Raw genomic sequence first — 19,824 nt, forward strand, 5'->3', positions numbered from 1 at the left:
CCAAACACGATCTCGGAACAATCGCCAATGCCAACATCAATTCTCAGGAGAAAGACAAACCCGAAACAGATTCTACCAATGGGGCCCCCAACAATAAACGACCATACGGAAACACGACCCATACCTGTTTCCACCAGTACACCAGCCTTAAACCCACTTTCCATACCCATATTCAACCTCTCAGATCACATTCTATCTCATGATGAGACTCAACTTCTGAGCAGAGGCCTAAGTTTTGTTCCCACTGAACGTACCAATTTCCTAGACTTACAGTTCAATTCACTCCAGTTCTTCCGAAGAATCCGTCTCAAGCAATTCTTCTCTGACAAACCTACATCCTCCCAACTCACTGGACCCAGATTCCACCCACCCTCCACCTTCAACCCACCATCTTCTTCCATGCCCCCCGAAATACTCACATTCGAACGCCTGGTGCTACAGGAACTTACAGATCTCCAAGCCCAATCTGAATATGTCCCATATAACCTCCCTTCTTAGAGAAACAAGCCTTGACCAACCTTAAAAACAAACCTGAACTCATAATCAAACCAGCGGATAAGGCGGTGGAATCATGGTTATGAACACAAGCAAATATGACGCAGAAGTCAAAAGACAACTATCCAATCTCAACCACTACCGCTCCCTCGCAAAAGATCCCTTACCAGACCTCAGAACAAAAATACTACAAATAAAGGGACAAGCTAAATCTCTCAAAATCATATCCCATAAAGAATTCTGCTTCCTCAACAACCAACACCCCTGCACACCCGTACTATATGTACTCCCCAAGATCCACAAGGACAGCACCAACCCCCCTGGTCGCCCAATCATCTCAGGATGCGGCTCAATTCTTGAACCATTGGGAAAATATATTGATGCAATCATAAAGGAATTCGTCCCTTCAACTGACACATTCATCAGGGATACCATGGACCTCATCCTCACCATCGAGGACAGACCTTTTGACATGAACACCGACCTCATGGCGGGTTAAGACATTGAATCGTTGTATGCCAACATCCCGCACAACGAAGGACTCAAAGTCATTGAGTCATTACTTGAAACCAGACCTAGACCCACCTTGATCCCCACTGAATTCATCATGGACCTGTTACAAATTGCCCTACAAAACAACTACTTTCTTTACCGCAACACCTTTTATCTCCAGGTCAAAGGTGTCTCCATGGGAGCTTGCTTTTCCCCTAATTTTGCTATACTCTTCGTCCATAATCTTGAAAAAATCCACATTCTCACTGCAAAAAAACCCTTTCTGAACCATATAACTATTTGGCGACTTTACATTGATGACATTCTCCTACTATGGAAAGGTGCCACCCAAACCCTCAACTTCTTTATCGATTGTCTCAATCAATCACAGATTCACCTCAAATTTACCTGTGAGTCTAAACCCAACGACTTACCATTCCTGGATGTCCTTATACATGCCGAAGACGATAAGATTGACACCTGCCTCTATCGCAAGCCCACAGAAAGAAATACCCTGCTTCAATACTCAAGTTATCACCCTCGGAGTCTCCGGGATGGGCTACCCTTTGGCCAATTCTTACACATTCGCAGGAATTGTAAATGGCGGAAAGACTACTTCCCCGAATCAGATATGCTCATCATCAAACTCATCGACAGGGGATACCCCAAACGTCTAGTCACGAGAGCACGGAAGAGAGCCTGGTACTGCCACCGTGAACACCTCCTCACACCTCAACCTAAGAAAACCATGACCAGGATACCATTTGTTTCCAAATTCAGCCCTTGCAGCAACAAAATTAGCAAGATCATCAAACGCAACTGGAGCCTGCTACGAACATTCGAAACATTCAAAGAACCACATCTCTTCTAATACCAATGTGGCAACAATCTGGCCACACATCTGTTACATGCCATTACATGGCCTACCAACATTGTTGATAAGAACACCATCACCGCCACCTGGGGTTTACCCCCAGTCATTGGACACTACAAATGTCAAAATTGCACCGTATGCGATCTCACAGTAAACACAAAAGATTTCAAAACCAACAACAAATCCTACAAACTTAGGACCCTAACAAACTGTAGATCACAAAACGTCATTTACTCAAATCGCTGTCCCTGTGACCTCCTGTACATCGGTCAGACGACCCAAATGATTAAACAGCGGATAATTCAACACAAAAGCAGAGTCCACTGTAAAGTCCTGACGGCATCCTTGGTTGCACACCACATTGAAAAAAATCATTGTGAGACAGAAATGACCCGGCAGGTGATAGACCAACCTACCCTACCCTTCAGAGGCGGCGACATCAGAGCCCTCTTGAACGAATGCGAATGCAAATGGATCACCGTATGTAACTTGGTCAACACTGGCTTGAACACCATTGATGAATGGAACACCACCATCTTACTCTGACCATGATTCCCTACTACCACAAACTGGTCCATTATCCTATACACCCTTGCCACCGCCCACACAATATGTATTAAATATTTCCTATTTTGTACCAATTTTTTTGCCCCCCCCCCCTTTCCGGCTTTATCGTTGGTCAGCACACATATGATGAGTCTACCTGACACACTACACTGTACAATTTATAGCCCAAACTGCCGCTGGATAATTGTCCGGCTCTATTTATTAATTATTTTGTTCATTTAACTGTTTATTCGTTTTCTTGTACACTTTCATTAACCTCATGCATACCCTCCCTTTGTGCTGACCGAGGTAATTTATTTGTAATTCAATCCACATACGATTAATGATTCCAACCGGACACTCTGCGTTGTGCCCAGTTTGGCTCACACTCTTCGTATTCCACTGTCCGACTCCCCCCGAGGGTTACCTTCATTAATGGGTCTTAATGTTTTGGATGCCTGTAACGCGGCTGTGTCCGTAATTAATACATATATGCTGTCTCGGTTAAACCCTCCTTCCCACTCCTCCTCCTGCTACTTCTCCCCACCTCGTCATTTTGGACACCCCCCCGCTACACGTACACACGCCGATGTGAAGCAGATTCCCGAAAATAGCTTTTCTAACTTATAGCCAGACCTCACCCCTACTCCACACTCCGCACACGAACGTGGCGGTTTCCTGATTACTGCCCCATCTCCGGATTCAGTCCGTTTTCATCAGGTAAGCACCCGCGCACCTATCTTCCCATAGTTTCCCCAGCCCATAGGACCACTGCTTTACCCCCTCCCTGGTTTTTTCCCCCCTCAGGTCTCCTAATCCAGTTCCCCCAAACTTGGGACTCCGCGGAGCCTCCCTCATCGCCGACCAGCCCGGCTTCCGAATTTTTGAATTTTCCAGGTAACCACTCGGCAACTACCATGCCCTTTTTCATCCACTTATTCATTGCCCATGCAGGTTCTTAACCCCCCCACCTTCCTCCTCCTCAGGTTTCTGAATTCAGATCCCTCCATGTGGGACACCGCACAGCCGTTCCCTACACCGATCTACACGGCATGCGACTTCTAGTCCCATCCAGGTATACACTCATCTCCCATTGCTTTCCCTTCCCCTCCACGTGCCGCCCATTCCCTATCGGCTCTTTCCTCACCCCCGCATTTTCTTGTACTCCACGGTCCTTCTCTTTACGCTCACCACACCTGTTTTACTCACCGCGTCTTTAGATATCAATTGCCCCACACCTTCCCTTCTGTTACCACTCAGCTTGCCTTCGCAACATCTGATCATCGACGCCCCAATCCTCCGTCACGCAGCGTTCGTTCTACAACCTCCACTACCCATTCGCTGCTGTGCCCACATACAATTTGTTTGCATTTACCATCCCGCGATCTTGTTCTTCCCAGACCGCTCCACCGTAGCTCCTTCTCTGACGTTTTCACGCACCATGAACTCTGTGATTTCCGTCTTTCACACCCTTCTCCTTCTGTTTTTTCACTGCCCTCCTTAGTCATCCTCCATACACCGCCATATACTGGAGGGCCGCTCTCTGGTCGACTCGCCTTCACTCCCGCTCCCAGGTCACATCCCTTCTTCACTGGTCTTACCAACGGTTCCTCCGCGGCACCTCTTACATGATTCTCACCTTCTCCCATTGCCCACATGCGCTACCCCTTCCCTCGCCCCTCCCTGACCCTTCTCCTTTCACCCCCTGTACAGCACTGCTATTAACAACAACCCAGTCCTGAAGATGATCCTGATTGATAGGATCGAAACGTCGTTGACTCCTCAGCGCAAATGATGCCGCATGCCATTCTGTGACTCCATTGTTTCAACTTTGGCAAATCCAACATTGTAAATCATTGTTTTTGAGGCATAACGTCCACTGTATATATCTGTTCACATCCACAATTTGCGCCGTTTTTCGCTGAATGCACAATTGTCACTTGCGTCGCCACTTATTTGTGTCACGTACATAATTGAGCACCAAGTCCAATTCGGGTTGTTTCACGCATTATTTGCCTACAGTGCTGCTACAACTGTAATCTCTAAATTTCAATTTAATTATATGATGCCATGTGCACATTTCAAAACTATTTCTGAGTCTCCCTCTTTCCTTTCCACGTAATGTATTGTACATACATGTCTAATTGTCTTTTATAGTGTTACCAGTTGGGCTATTGTTTTCTTTTTAACTACCTACCCTGATCCCAACGTGGTTTATGGGTTATACTCCTGTTGTTATATACAAAAACGAGGTGCAAGCCAAGGCGTTGGTGAAGAGTGCCTGGTCATCGTGTGCACCAGAGAAGAGGCGAGTCTCGGACATGCAGAGTGCGTGTCGAGGTGCAACCAGAGGCGCTTGTGAGGAGTGCCTGGGTGGTGTGGGCACTGAAATTTAAGTAAGTATCTACAGTGCTGAGGGCGGGTCTCGGTGTCTACTGAGACCGCTGGAAGGAGGGTCAGGTCATCGGGCCCTCAGAGTAAAACAGTAGCGGCCCGGACCGACAGCCCCGGAGGATCTGAGCCAGCGGCCCGAGCTCGCCATGCCCATTTGACGGAGTTCTGGATCAAGGCCCAAGTCGCTGAAGGAGGAGAGGAGAGTGGGGTCGCGCCCCCCCAGGTAAAGTGGATCACCACCTGGGGTGGGGTGTGGGCGCAGAGGGACACTCTCTTGACCTCTCGCTTCAGTCAGCTACGCGAGCCTGTTGCTACAGCTCAGATCTAATCCTGTGCTGGTCCAAGGAGGGGCAGTACTGGGGCCAGTGTGGGAAGCTGTACTTTTGTGTCATCATTGATCCATGATTGGAGGCAACTGTTAACGGAGCACCTAAACTGTCGTATTACACTTTGCATTATTGCTGCTAACGAACTATCAAACTCGTATGCCGCCTGACCTTATTTGTGCCTGACAAACTACGTGCTGGGTGCACTACTCACTGCGTTACTTTTTCCCTTGCAGAGTACATGATTGTAACGTGGCGCCTTGCATTATTTCTTCATCGCACAGTACAGGATTATAGCGTGGCGCATTGCATTCTTCCTTGCACAGGGCATGCTGGTAGTGATACGCATTGCATTATTCCTTCTACTGCAAAGTACATGATTGTGGCGCTACGTGTGGCATTGTTTCTCTATTGCACACTACGTGGGTATATCATTATGCATTGCAGTATTTATTTCTTTTGCAACGTGTGTGATTCTAGCAATACAACCTGCCTAACCTTTTGGGAACGGTTAGAAGTAAACTTAACTGTTGGTTAGAAGCGGTGGTTGGGATTAGAACCTACCAATCCACCGGTAGGAATACTACCCATTATCATATGTTGGTTTTGTATTGTGTGGTTATATTGTATATCTTCTTATATAAAGATTATACTGGTTTTATAAAACCTCGTGTGGAGTCTATTTGTGGTGACATCGTTGGGTTGCTATGAGTGTGTTTGCACATACTGTACACTCGTGTCTTGGAGATAAGCCTGGCTGCTCGTGCCAAGCTACTAAGGGGGTGAGCAGGGCTATCTCAGACGGTGTCCTTACTTAGCCTAACATTGAATTGAGGGGTCCGGATCTCGCACCTGGCAACAGCAGTGTGGGACAGGAACTGCCGCCTTCAGCATTTGGTGGCGGTGGTGAGGTATAAGGACCCCCACTTCCAACAATGTTGTGCTAAGATTCTACTGCTGGCAGACACTAACCACAAACACTAGCAAAAAAAGATCTGGACCTCTCTATTAGAAGCTACTTTAAAAGAAGATGGTGAAATAAATATAAGGCATCTTAGAAAGATGGTACAGTCAAACAATATGAGAACTAGCGGTTTAACTAAGGGTTTATATCAAATAGTGAAGCAAAAACAATTTCAAATGACTTTTGTGGTTGGCACTGGAGATGTTTAAATATGATGAGCGAAGCATTTTGTGAACACTATATAGTACTGGTTAAGAGTAAATTTACAAGGCTATGATTTGTTCTGAATCATGAACATAGAGTTTGTGGCTATAAATAAGATGCTTTGGTCTGTATTCTCTGCATCTACTCAAGACTACTATTTGAGAGAAGGAGATGGTACCAGCCAATGTTTTTAAAATTTGATGCAAGGTCCTGCACTGAAGCCACATTTCTGTGGTTGATAGTGGAACTCTGCCAATTGGTTGAAAGATTTGTGAAATGTATTAATTAGTTGCAAGATTCAAAAAGTGAGTGCATACAGCGTGGTAATTTAAATTGCATTTTAGCTAGACCATAACTGTAGGAAATTATGTATACCCCCACATGTTTGCCCAGTGTGCTTTTACTGGCTGTAGAACTCTGTGCAATTTACCCCTGCTACCCAGCAGTAAAGTGCCTGTGCTCTCCCTTTAAACATGGTTGAAGTGGCATACCCCTCAGTGGCATATATAACGTAACTATATGTTCCTAGCATATGGTAAAGGGTTTTCCTGGGCCAGTAAGTACTGCAACTAGTGGACTGCAGCACCTATAGTACCATCCACTACTGTGGCAAAGAAACATGGCTTCAGATGTACCATTGTAGCCTGACTGTTGAAGTGTAAAAACTGCAATTTGACCTGTCAAAATAAACCCTTTTGACAGACCTAAACCATCAATATAAATATTAATAAGACATCACTATTTAGCCCTTAAAGGCCATAAGGCAATATGCATGGTATTGGAAAGAAGGATATGTAGAAAGTACATGTTAAATATGTATTTACAGTGACTAGGATCAAAAAGCTATGTTCAATGTAGCAAGATTGTCTGATCCAGGAACAAAACCATGGGATGCACTATTACACTTAATAATACTATCTTTGGCTAGAAAACAACTAGAAACACAATTCCATAACTCTTTGTAGTATTTATTATAAGCCCAATTCAACGAAAAGTAAGATTTTTCATAAATATTAAGAGAAGAGTCATTATAGAAAGATACCATTTCCCTACCTAAAGCCTCTGGGGGCTAATTCACATTAGCCTCCAGCTGCAGCCCTCTACGTTATCAAGACCTGAATGAGGTGTAAAAACTGCTCCCAGAGCAGAGACATGGGCTTGGGTATGGAGAAGTGTTTTTGTCCCACTAGCAGTATGACCAGTTTGGCTGTGTTCAGGAACTTAAATTACTTCAAAGGGGCCTTCCCTGCACCAGGTAGGTGTCAAAAGACACCTGGACAGGCCCCTTCTTTTGTCTCCAAGTCAGGCATGCACCAATACCAGTGCAAGGGGAGCTTCCCCAGAATTGGTTTGAAGTAACCACAGAAGAGGGACTTCTCATTTACCATGCAACACCTCTGGGTGGGTACACAGGCTCTGCACAAGAGGAAAAGGGTTTCACCATCATGGATTTAGGCAGAGGGGGACTCAGGAAGTGCTTCAAAAGTAGGAAGAGTATTCCATGGAAACTTTTACTCCATTGGTTATGGAGGTGCCAAGAGTCAGTCCCATGCCCAAGTTGGTGCCAGTCATAAATGTGAAATTCCCACTACCCATCAAAAGAACACTTTCTGGAGCTCAGGACCAAAAGATGAAGAAGTAACCTCCTGTCCATGAACTTACAGGAGTTCTGAAGGTCTAGACCTACTCCCTCATGCACCCAAGGCAAATCCAAGGGTTATAAGACTAACCTCCTGTTGAAGCTACAGGGATTCAACAAGCTTCAGAGGCCTTTTTGCATTTGTCAGACTAACCAGTTCCAACTGGACCTGCCATGGACCCTGCTTGTGGCCCCTGCTGGAGTGTATACGGAACCCCTCCCTGCAAACTTCCCATGTGCTTTTTCTGTAGTCCTGAAACCCTTGTCTGTGTCTGGCTGGGCTTCTCCCATCGCCCCTGAAAACCATGTATTTAGAAACATTTTGGATCCAAAGACGTTTGGAGGACCAGGAAACACCTGCCAAGATGATTTGAGCAAGGTGCGTTGCCACTGGGCTGAAGATTCAGGTTTCTCCCGCTCAGCACGTTTTCTGCAGTACGACCTTGTGGAGACGGTATGCGGCCTTGCGGAGCACTGTTCGGCTACACCCACCAGCCTTGCTCCACTGGATGATTCCACATCCCAAAAAAGTGACTAACTGACAATGAAGAAATATATACCTGTCAAACATGCCAAAAGTATCCAGCTGGCAAGGGACCTTCCCTTGGTGTGAAATCCAAATTTCTCTTGCCACCAAAAAATAAGTGCTTCATCAGTATGTCGTCTGGAAACATTCCGACCATGTGGAGTCCTCCTAGGCTATAGCTTGCTGCCTTGCACCATTGAAGATCTTAGACTTCCATTTATTAGAATAAGTCTCAAAGTAAAACCTACAACCTGTTTGCTGTACCCAACCAATGCTGCATCGCGGTCAGCCCCCTTTCCGCACCTAGGGCCCAGCCTATTGCGAGCAGTTGACAACAGTTTTTGGTGCTATTTATATTTAAAAGTTTTAAAAAATCATCCCTCTGGTTCCTCTTATGGGGTTTTTGTTACTTTGGGGCCATTTAATTTATTAAAACTTGTTTGGGATTTTTATTGTCTCGTGTTTTAATATATTACTGTTTTGGTACAGCATGAATACTTTACACATTGCCTCTAAGTGAAGCCTGTCTGCTCTGTGCCTTAGTTACAAGGGAGCTGAACTCAGCTTAATTTAGTGACTTTAGTGGTTCATCCTGAAACAAAATGTGTTTTTTAATAAAGGTGTGTAGTTACCCCTCCTAACTAATAACTCAATTAAGTACAATATTACATTTTTGATTTATGGTCTGTGCGGGTAGCCGATTACTGGTGTGTATATTTACACATTATATGTTTTAAATTGCTGTAGTTTGCATTTTTAATTCACTAAGCAATAAACTTTAATTAAATTGAGCTCTTGACCTTATGCATAATGTCAGATAAGGCAGTTGAAATTACATCACTGATAACATGATTGGTGACATAACATATCAGAATGATATCACTAAAGCTGCTCAATGAATATACACCACAGCACACACTGGTCCTCACCTTTCACTGTAATGAGTAGTATGCAGGGCTTGGCCTTATAGTTAATTACGTGGGTGCAGAACCTTAGAGCATGACCTTAGAGCACTGTTGTATGGTATGGCCTTTGGCCATGTCCTTTGTAAAGAACCATTCCCACAGGACCAACAAATTCAAATTACATTTAAAATGTAGGCATGGCAAGGCTTTCAGTCCTACTATGTGCCTATATTTTTCCCCACTGTCCCTTCTGGGAATGGTCTGTGGCAGTGCGTGCTGAGCCTTCATCCTCACCCAAAATATCCACAAGGCATACCTTGCCTTCACTACACAGATGGTATAGACAGTACATCTGTGATGTGGGCAAACTAATCTATTTGATCAAACCTTACATCCAAAAATCAGATGCCAAGCTGCATGTATTGGGCCCAGGGCTTGGACTTAATGTCCTGCACCTACTTATTTCCTTAACACAGCCACAACTTGTGTCTTGTACTTTGGCCCACTGTCCCTGTTGGGCATGGTCTCTGGCACTAATGCTAGCCCTTCAGATTTGCCCTGATGAAATGCACCAAGGTCTAACTTTGGTAGGCCTGTGCATGGCAGCCTGATGGTAAACAAAGTAAATATGCTGTGTGGGCACAACAATGTCTTTGGTCATCAAATGTCACATGGCATTACCGCATGTATTTTGGTCAGGGCTCAGACCTAACAATGTCTTGTAGCTATTATGCACACGCACAGACCATGACTATAATGGACTGCAAGCACTGGGTGCAGATCATGACAGAGTACTCGTACCCTATTTCTCTCTAGGGCATGGCCTTCAGCTATGCTTTTTGTAATTAGGACACATATCCACAGCAAACACAGGGACCAACCTGTGGACATGCCTTGGTGGTCCTGTCCCTAAGGTAATGTACTGGACCTGTGCACAATAACCATGTCTACTTAAGCTGTACAGCATGGTGCCCATGGGCATTTTTGCAAAAAGCATTCAACTAGTAGCTACAAAAATATATCTTGGGTAATTCTCCCTCAGATATTAGTCCTGGCCATATCGTGAGCAGGAAACTGCCATGATGACTGTCACCAATGTTTTTAGGATCACCACTGGACTTTTCCCTAATTAAACTCCTGCAGCACTTCTTACTTTAAACCACCATATTTTGGCAGATGTTTTTTTTAGCTGTCTTCAGGCAATGAAAGATCGCTTGACAGACCGCATTCCAGGATCTTCTAATAAATAATTACCTTTCTGGAAACTTTCAGCAATGCTCAATATCGCCAGAGTCTCTGATGCAGGCTTCAGGTAAATGCTGATGGTACGCACTTGATCTCCAAATGTAAAGCTTCTGGTCTGCTTAATTTAGATCTAGGATACAATTGCACCTTGGATGGCCTGGATAATCTTTATCTAAATACTTATAACACTTTATACTAACTATGAAGTGCTGATAATAATAAACTCAAGTTCTATCTAGGACTCAAAACATTTTATCTCCCACTACATTCACATCTCACTAGGATCCTCTGGTGAGCACAGTCTTTCTCTTGATGCTGGCATAATGACATGCCTTTGGGCCTTATTACGAATTTGGCGGTCTCGCTGCAGGCCGCCACACCAGCGCCCTTCTGCGATACTGCCAAAGCTGTCCACACACCACCCGCCAGATTAGGAATTTAATCCTGGTCTGGTGGGAGGTTCTTTGGCGGTCCCATGACGGGCCCCCATTGTTGCCTCACCACCACCGTTTTAACGGCAGTCACACCGCCATAAAGAGCGTGGAAGTGAGGCTACACAAAATATGTTTGGTGGTGCCGGCTGTGGCACCACCAGCATATTCTTTACAGGGAAAGACTGCCAGCTCAGTGGAGTTCTTGATCGTGGTGGTGTTGGCGGTCTCGTGGCAGTCCGACCACCGCAGTTGTAATACTGGGTGCAGTTCCTCAGTGCGACGGTCATCGGACCACGACATCGACTACGGCGGTCCTCATAATAAGGCCTATAGTCATTTAACCATTTTATAGCCACAGGGGCATCTCCTATAGTAGTCTAAGGGCCTGATTACAAGTTTGGCGGTCCTCCTGTAGGACCGCCACAGAAACGCCCACAGGAGGACCACCAAGCCCATGGTGCACCCGCCTGCCTGATTCTGAATAGAATCCAGGGCGGGATGGCGGTGCGGCGGCGGTCCCACAGCAGCGACATGCTTTGGCTGAGGATTACAGCCAGCATTCATGCCACCACAGTGGGACTGCAGCCACATCGTGTGCACTGTGTGGCATGCATGCACCATGTCATTCATGCCACACAGTACATGCAGGAGCATGGACTTGTGGGGGGCAATGCCCCCTGCTCCCACCCCCATGGCCAGATTTGCCCCAGAGCCCTGTTGGGGGCCCCTTTCCCAACATTTCCGCCAAGCATTTCATGGCAGGCTCACCACCATGAAATGTTTGGTGGAATGGCAGGGCGTAATTCGCTCTGCAGTGCCTGCATCAGCACCACTGTGAATTTGGACTCCAATCCGTGCTGCCATCAACGTGGGATCCTGAATCCTAGTAGTGGCAACGGTCTGACCACCACACTCCAAATAGAGCAGGTGGACCCGCAGGGGTTAAGGAAAGTATAGATTTACTATTCCTAACTCCACATATATGCACCTTGAAGATATATATTTCGTCAAGGCCCTTATATGTGCGGTTAGATATGGAAAATGTATACATACTTACCTTTCAATATTTTGTCCTTCAATATTCTGTCTAGGATATTAATGTCGTACAATATTCTGTAGTTGATGTTCAGGATCCACTACCAGCAACAGAGACTAATGACCAAGTTGTGTATGAAATTAGTCAGCACCACATTAGAAGGACTAATGGGCACACCACTGGTACTTCTGGAAGTCTTCATGCACAGGACTGGAAGAACAAATCCACTACATACAAAAATATAAGCTTAGAGGGACATTCTGCTGTGCCAGAGGTGTTTGGTGCTGGACATCAACTAATTTTAACACATGCTGACTACCTACACGCACACACACAATATTGAGTGGCATGCCCTTATAAGCTAATTTATAAATATTGGAACAGGCCAAAAGTGAAACTTGCTCTGATTAAACCCCAAAAGACGCCAAGCTGATGTCCTCTCCCTTTTCCAGGGGATGTTAAAACTAATAAGTAAAACCCCCATGAGCGTGATAGGGCATTAGCATATGCTAATGGACCTGGTGCTGGGCACAGGTAATAAACCAGACTTATAGTAGGTACAGGCGGGGTACGAAAGACATCTATAAAGGTTGTAGTTTGAAAGAGCCCTGGCATTTTCGACACCAGATATACACTCACACACATACATGCATACACAGACATGTCCTGTGTGCATGACACTGTAAGAGTCTGGACTACCACATTATCTTACAACCCTTACCTTACATTGTCACTTTGTTGCCATACTACCAAGGACATCTTAAACTGCCCTATGGCCTTACTAGAATTCCCACTAGATATGCGTATTAGAAGCACAATTTAGAGAATAAACAGTCCTCTTTAGAAGCGCCAAATAGAAAAAGCTTTTTCACTGATGTCATTTCTTAGTCATCTTACCTGCCTTTTGTCTTCACAAGAGTTCATTAAATGTGAATGAACAGTAGAACAAACATAAATATCATAAACAAAATATGAATATAAAAAGGATATGCACATCTATAACACGCATAATAAAGCTAAAAAAAACTAAAGAAAATTATACTTTGCTCCCTTTAGAGTGAATTTATGAGAGTAATTAACATTTGTTAAAATGCAGAAAAAAATCTTGACTTTAAACATCTCAAATACAATCAGCAACAGCAATATTAGACAAAAAACAACATATGAGGCAATTGGATACCGAAATACATCAAATACAATTGAAGACTTCTGTAATAAAAGGGGAGAGATTTGATCCTTCCCTTGCGAAACATATGCAAGCATGGTAAGTATGACAATATAACAATTTAGTATCTATTAAATTAAATGTAATTGATTTAATGGCATAAAATATAAAATACGTGCAAATTCAATTAAATTCAATTTTCAATTTTCAAATCTTTATTTGGTCTGACAAAGACATAAACGTGCATTAAAAATACAGTGTATATTCAAAAGACCCAACATGAAAAGAGAGTGAATGGAGTAAAATCTCGATATGGGAGTACCCAATGGCTAGACTATTCTGCGGAGCTGAGAGGACGAGGTTGGTTGTGTGGAAAGTGGTGGAGGCCAGGTGCTCCGCTGAATTCATGGTGTGCAGAGAATGAGAAATGACAGCTATTGTGGTTAATCACAAGTCAACCTTAACAGGACCCATGGACAAAACGTAGGTTATCATCATCTATACTGACTGACATATGTACACCAGCGACCATATTATACTTGGGGTGCACTGTCCTTGTTTGCGCCACAGCGCACTTTTAGCGAGATTTGTCTGGCGCAAACAGGGACAGCGCACCCTATTGCATATAAAGTGCTGCCATCAGGGCAGTTGCAAATTCACAGCCACCCTGAGGCAGCTCATTATAGGTAACAGGTGGGAGCAGAGATCCCTCTGCAGGTGGGTGTAGTGGATGGCAGCACCCACCTGCAAAGGGATGTCTAGGTGGTTCATGGCATAGGACCCTCTTTCCTCCCTTGCAGAGTTCACTGACTGTGGCCGCCTCTTTATGGTGCATAGTCAGTGTACCTCCTAACAGCCCTTTTGCCTCTGTGCCCGTAGCTTATGATAGATGTTGGCGCAGAGACAAGTTTATCCCTCCTTAGCTTAGGTCTATGGCCCAATCTTAACGAGGGAATGCCCGCTTAGGTTTGTGCTGATGCTATATATATGCCAATGGTATCTATATTTTAAAAAAGGGATGCACAAGGGTATGTGGCCCTTTCTGTAATACTACAGTGCAGCTGTAGAAAATAGGCGCACATGCCCATTGCGCCCCCAGGGCACTGTATGTAATACGGACCCATTTCTCCTTCACAAAATTCTGCCACTTGTTTACATTCACGCCTGAGGTGGTCTGTGCAATACCATGTATGGTATGAGATGCCTTCTAAGGGGAGAGGGACACAATGGAAACGCTTGCCTTGGTCTCTCGTACCCGGTCAGAGCCCAGAGGCTTGTCTCACAAACACCGTGCCTGCTGTGGTTAACCCCATGGGTGTCTAAGTAGCAGGAACAGTCGAGTACCTGGAAGTGAGAAGCTTGCACCGCAGATTCTGGATATGTTTGTCTCTTTCAGAGAGGGTACCGCCAGTGCCAGCTGCTCCTACGCCATGGGGCAGGAGAGTCACCCCCCCCCCCCCCCACACTGCTTTTAAGCAGTGCAAAGAAGCATAAAATGATAATAACTTCAAGGTATTATCATGTTATGCTTCGTGACATGTTCTGCTGCTTTGCGGACGGGGCTGCTCTGCTAATGGAGCAGGGCAGGGGAGTAGTGGTTTGCCCACTCCAAAGGGCGCAATGACTTGGGCATATTTGTTTTTTTGGGCCACCCAAACCAGTCAAGCACACTTTCCACTTTCTCTATCCAGGCTGCATTACGGCCTGCATGGAGAACAAGCCCAGGCCCCCATTGCCTGGTTAAGCATCCCGCCAGGACGCTCAAAACCAATCACAACGCTGCATTGCAGCATTGTCATTGGTTAGGGGGGCCTGGCTGTGCTTCCGTCCGGAGAAGAGCAGCAGCGAAGACGCGGGACCTGGTGCAACGGTAAGTATATTTTATTTTATTATTATTTTTTTTTAAAATATGCGTGACTTTTCTTCGCCATCACCCCCCCCCCCCCCTCCCCCCACCTCCTGCACGACCCGCCCGCCCGGATACCCGCGAGCCATGCCGGCCGCGACTGGGTACAGGAGGAGTTCTCTCAAACATTTTTACTGTGTGGTATGTTGTATGGTGAACTTTACATGATCACAGTTGTGTGTAAAACTAGTATCTAGAAAAATGTGTCTTATTTACCATATGAGTACATCTGACTACAAGCGGATTTTACTTTTCGGAACCGTCTGGCATACACGCTCTGTGCCGCTGCACAAAGGCATTATTAGCGCGCGTAAACAAAAAGTGGTTTGGTGCTGGGGACCCGAAAACAACTGAAGGAAAGAATCCTAAAACATACTTAGGGTGAGAAACAAAGAGCCACGTCTTTAACGATTTTCTGAAAAGGGTGAAGGAAAGGAGCTGTGTCACTTGCGGATACATGCCGGTTATATCACATTGACGTTGTCAGTAATGTGCCTCTCTGGAGACGCGTATCTCCCAGACGTAGCGCAGGATATTTTGCAGGACAACATATGCTGCCTGCTCTTGACAAGGGAGGACTGCAGAGGGGTTCAGCACCGCAGAAGGCAATTTTGCCAGACGTGTGTTTAGTAACAGTGTCAAAATAATTGGATACAGAAATATAATTACTTGTGGATCGCATGGGGACACTAAAAGAAATAAGGTTGGGCAGGAAAGCGTGGCGTGTGAGAAATGCACTTGCTGTATTTTAAGTACAGAAAATGCTGCGGTAACGTGCTGGATTTTTGCAGATGACAAGTGCAAACTAAATGGAGAAATGAGGCACGACAGATGGTTTTGCACGAAGGAGAGATTGGATGACTTCATATCTCACCACCAGCGCGAAGCCTGGATGTTGACACAAAACAGCAGCATTTCTCAAACCTCTACTAGTTTCCCAAAACACTCCCGAAAAGCCGACACGCTGCTTTGGCTTGGCAGGGAATTTTCTTTTCAGAGAATAGACGAGCATCTGGGACACCAATATACAGGCCACACACATGCTGCTGCTACAGGTGCCTAAAATATACTTAAAACGCAGTGGCGGACTTGGCTTATTAAGTCTCCCTAAACACAGGAGTCTTTGTTCCTGGTAGATAAAAATACCTCAAACGCCTGAGGGGTCATTTAGCTCCAGGAGCAGGTGTAAAATTGGTTTAAGATTAACCACCAAACTCTATTTGTTCCAGCTTTTTCACATGTGCCTTGTAGCAGATGAATTCAAATTGTGTTCACGTCTGTGTTTGTGCTACCACGTACCACAAGAACCACACAGGTGGTACTTTCCCCTCAAAAAGAGGGGAAAAAACACATCACTAGGGATAAAATGTCAGGCTAATTCTCTGGAATTGTCGCGGTTGACATTCACAATTCTCAGTTTTTACCTCTGTAAATCAGATGCCAAACTCTTGGATCACCTGTTGCAAATGCTGTTTGCGCGAGAATGCTTTTGCATCTGCAATTACTAGTCTAGATGACTTCATTGCTTCCATTACTCAATGGGGTTTAATTCATTTTGACTGTAATTAAAGAGAGGTAGGCTGAGCGAGTGTTGTGGGACTGGGTTTGTTGACATAGAAAAAGTGAATAAGGAGGTATAAATGAGGATGTCAGACCACCCTGATAATCTGGGCATTACTACAAGCAGTCCTATGTGCAGCAAAATGCTTAGATCCTGGACACCTGCAAGTTCAATGCCACCTCTCTGCTCACCTCACTTAAATGATTACTAAGGAAAGCAAGTTGGTCTTTTAAAACAAAAACAGCAAGCCTGACATACAAGGCCAACCATCTAAACTCACATATACATTGTCAAAAACATAAGACCTCAGGTAGTTCCCTGGAACTCTGAATCAAAGGTAAACTTTGACTAGTCACCTGGTTGAACCAAAAAAAACACATATGCCCAAGCTTTCTCAGGAAGTGCCTTACCAAATCAGATAAGAGTAAAACTTTCTCTGCCCATCCTCAAGCACTCAGTGAAAGACCACCTCCCAGTCAAAAAACATGGTATTAAATTCTCTTCAATTTCTTACTTTTTGACCTAATTTCTAAAACCCAGATACTAAATCAAAAATCATTTACTTTTTCTGCTACTCTCCAACAAATAGCAGGTGGCCACACCCTGTGAAGGATTTAGAATTTCAGAGTTAATACCCTTTATTTTCTGCTATATTATATTTTCTTACTGTATTAGAAGTTATTAAGCACCCTCTTGTTAGATAATGGTTTTCTGTTTAACATGCCTTTCCACAAAAAATATTGTGCTCACCACCTTCCTATTACTTCATCTTCCTTTGCAGAAAATGTCTGATTGTGTAGCTCTGTCTTTCCTGATGCAGTTCTGTAGAGCTTTTTGCTGCCCCTTACCCTGGACCTAGTTTGCGCTTTATAAAATCCATGAATAAAGTAAGCATGCACCTTCATGGAATTTGATGTGCATAACACCAACATGAGATAGGACACAAGCTCTCATAGAGTAGAAGACTGATTTTAAACCTGGTTCCCTGCAGGATAACATCTTTATTTTGGAGCACAACACCCACACATTTGAGGTTTGTGTTAATACGAACAAAGGATGGGGGTATAAAGTAGATAACAGTAGTATATATAGATAGGGTAGGGATATAGAAAGACATCTCACAGACACATTGAAAAGACCAGTGAAGCCCATAAGCTCATTGAGGACCTTTTTCAGAGCTCTATAAATCAAACAGTGGAAAATGACTCGTTACCACGCGAGTCATCACATCGCGTGGCAATACAACGCAGTCGTTACAACGACTGCGTTGTTACCACGCAATGCCATTATTACGCAAGTCATTACATCGACTTGCAGTAGATGGCGCGCTGACATTAGAAATATATAATTTACTATTCCAACTCCAGCCTGCGCAATAGTGTTGGAATAGTAAACTATACTATTTCTGAATGTTAGCGCGCCATCTTCTGCAAGTCGATGTAATGACTTGCGTAGTAATAGCATTGCGTGCTAACAACGCGGGCGTTGTAAGGACCACGTTGTAATGGCATTGTGGTGTAATCACCAAGATGCAAAGGTCATTTCCCCAAACAGTGAGAAAAGAAATCAAAACAAATTGTTTTACATTTCCACAATGATTTATCACAACTCAAAGTAAAATGAAATGGTCCTTACCTCACTGAAACTACTTCTGTGAGACAGATTTCCAATATTTTCTGCACTTATTTGGGCAGTGACCCTAAGGGGGGTGTTAGCTGCCCTTCCACTTTGGCTTTTGGGAGTGACTGATCGGCTTCGCTGAAGGCTTGCAAATCCTTCCTTATTTCCATAACTGCCTGTACTATGGCCCCTTGACAAAGTATTGTTGGGGGTTGTAGGTTTGCTTCCAGCAGCTGTTGGTGACTGAAGTTTATTAGTCGATGAGTTGGGTGTGTGAGGCCTACTATTTGTGATGCTTGCGGCCTGTACTCTGCTATTGGCCTGAGGTGGAGATTTGCTTCTTTGGAGAGGAAACTGAACACTTTTTCCTGCAAGACTTGAGCCTTGAGATCGAGAGTTTGGTGCTGGTGATGTTTGAAGATTTCCTTGAGTGTCTGTGATCACCAAACTATTATGCAGGCTGCTTGGACTCCGCGACACCCTGGCTTCAGCCATTAGAGCTAAATCTTTTTCAATGTCTACAAATAAAAAGACAAACAATACATCAATGACATATAGTATAATCAATTCATAAACATGCCACAACCATGCACTATTTAGCTATTTAGCACCCTCTGTGTAGTGTCAGACACCTCTTTTGGTTGAGGCAGAAATAGGATAAACAAATATTGAAATTCAAACTTTTTGTTTCACAGGCTATGATGAAAGCTGCCAAAAGATAAACCTATAATAGAAAGTTGTAAAGTTTTGATAGAAGAGTCCTCCTTTAGAAACTCAAAAACTCCAGAGATGCTGCCTCGTTTATAGAGGACCTTCTAGACAGTAAACTAGATATGTTCACTTAATACTCTGTAAATCTGCAGATAGGACTTTGTACAAGTATGAGACTGAGTAGAGAGATTAGTGAAGAACATCAATAGGCTAAGGAAAGCCCCACTGGCTTCCTCTTGCAACTCTCTATTTGACAGTCCTCTCGCACAATATCTCAGCAGTATTTCATACAGCATCCTAGTTATATTGAGCATGGCAGAGCGAGATGCAAAGGAATATGAGATACAACACATCTCTCTCCTTCAGAATTATAACACAGAGAAAGGACATGAAGCACAATTCACAACACACCTTCCTTCAATCATAAGGTTACAACATCAGTGAGATAACCAGCACAAGGAAAAAACAACTCTATACCAACACAAGGGACACACTAAACACACTCACACACACACATTAAGAATTCGTTGTAAAATACTGTGCAGACACACCCCTACAAAGATTGTGGTCCACTGTGCACACAACAAAACAATGCTGCTACTCACATTTGCGCATTTACACATAACTCAATGATGACCATGCCACAAAAAGCTCATTCACACTATAGTGTTTTGCTTATATAGTAATTTCCTCTTTTTAGTGCCTGGTGGGGGGAGGGGCCTGGGTTGTTTACATTGCAGTAGAAACCATCACTGTGACTAGTGGGAAGCTTATGTGCATA

At 44.4% G+C, this 19,824-nt stretch overlaps 1 protein-coding gene across 2 annotated transcripts in view; it reads right to left on the reverse strand.

Annotated features, from left to right (window-relative positions):
- The window catches only part of C5_1H8orf34 (chromosome 5_1 C8orf34 homolog), a 1,018,772-nt gene that overhangs the window by 116,304 nt on the left and 882,644 nt on the right, over positions 1–19,824 (reverse strand). For both annotated transcript variants that reach the window (XM_085605488.1, XM_085605487.1), the window contains exon 12: positions 18,348–18,850. In XM_085605488.1, the coding sequence (XP_085461614.1) occupies positions 18,348–18,850 (503 nt within the window). The remainder of the gene's footprint in view (positions 1–18,347; positions 18,851–19,824) is intronic.

This window comes from Triturus cristatus, chromosome 5_1 (genome assembly GCF_964204655.1).
Source record: "Triturus cristatus chromosome 5_1, aTriCri1.1, whole genome shotgun sequence".
In the NCBI taxonomy this organism is placed as follows: domain Eukaryota; kingdom Metazoa; phylum Chordata; class Amphibia; order Caudata; family Salamandridae; genus Triturus; species Triturus cristatus.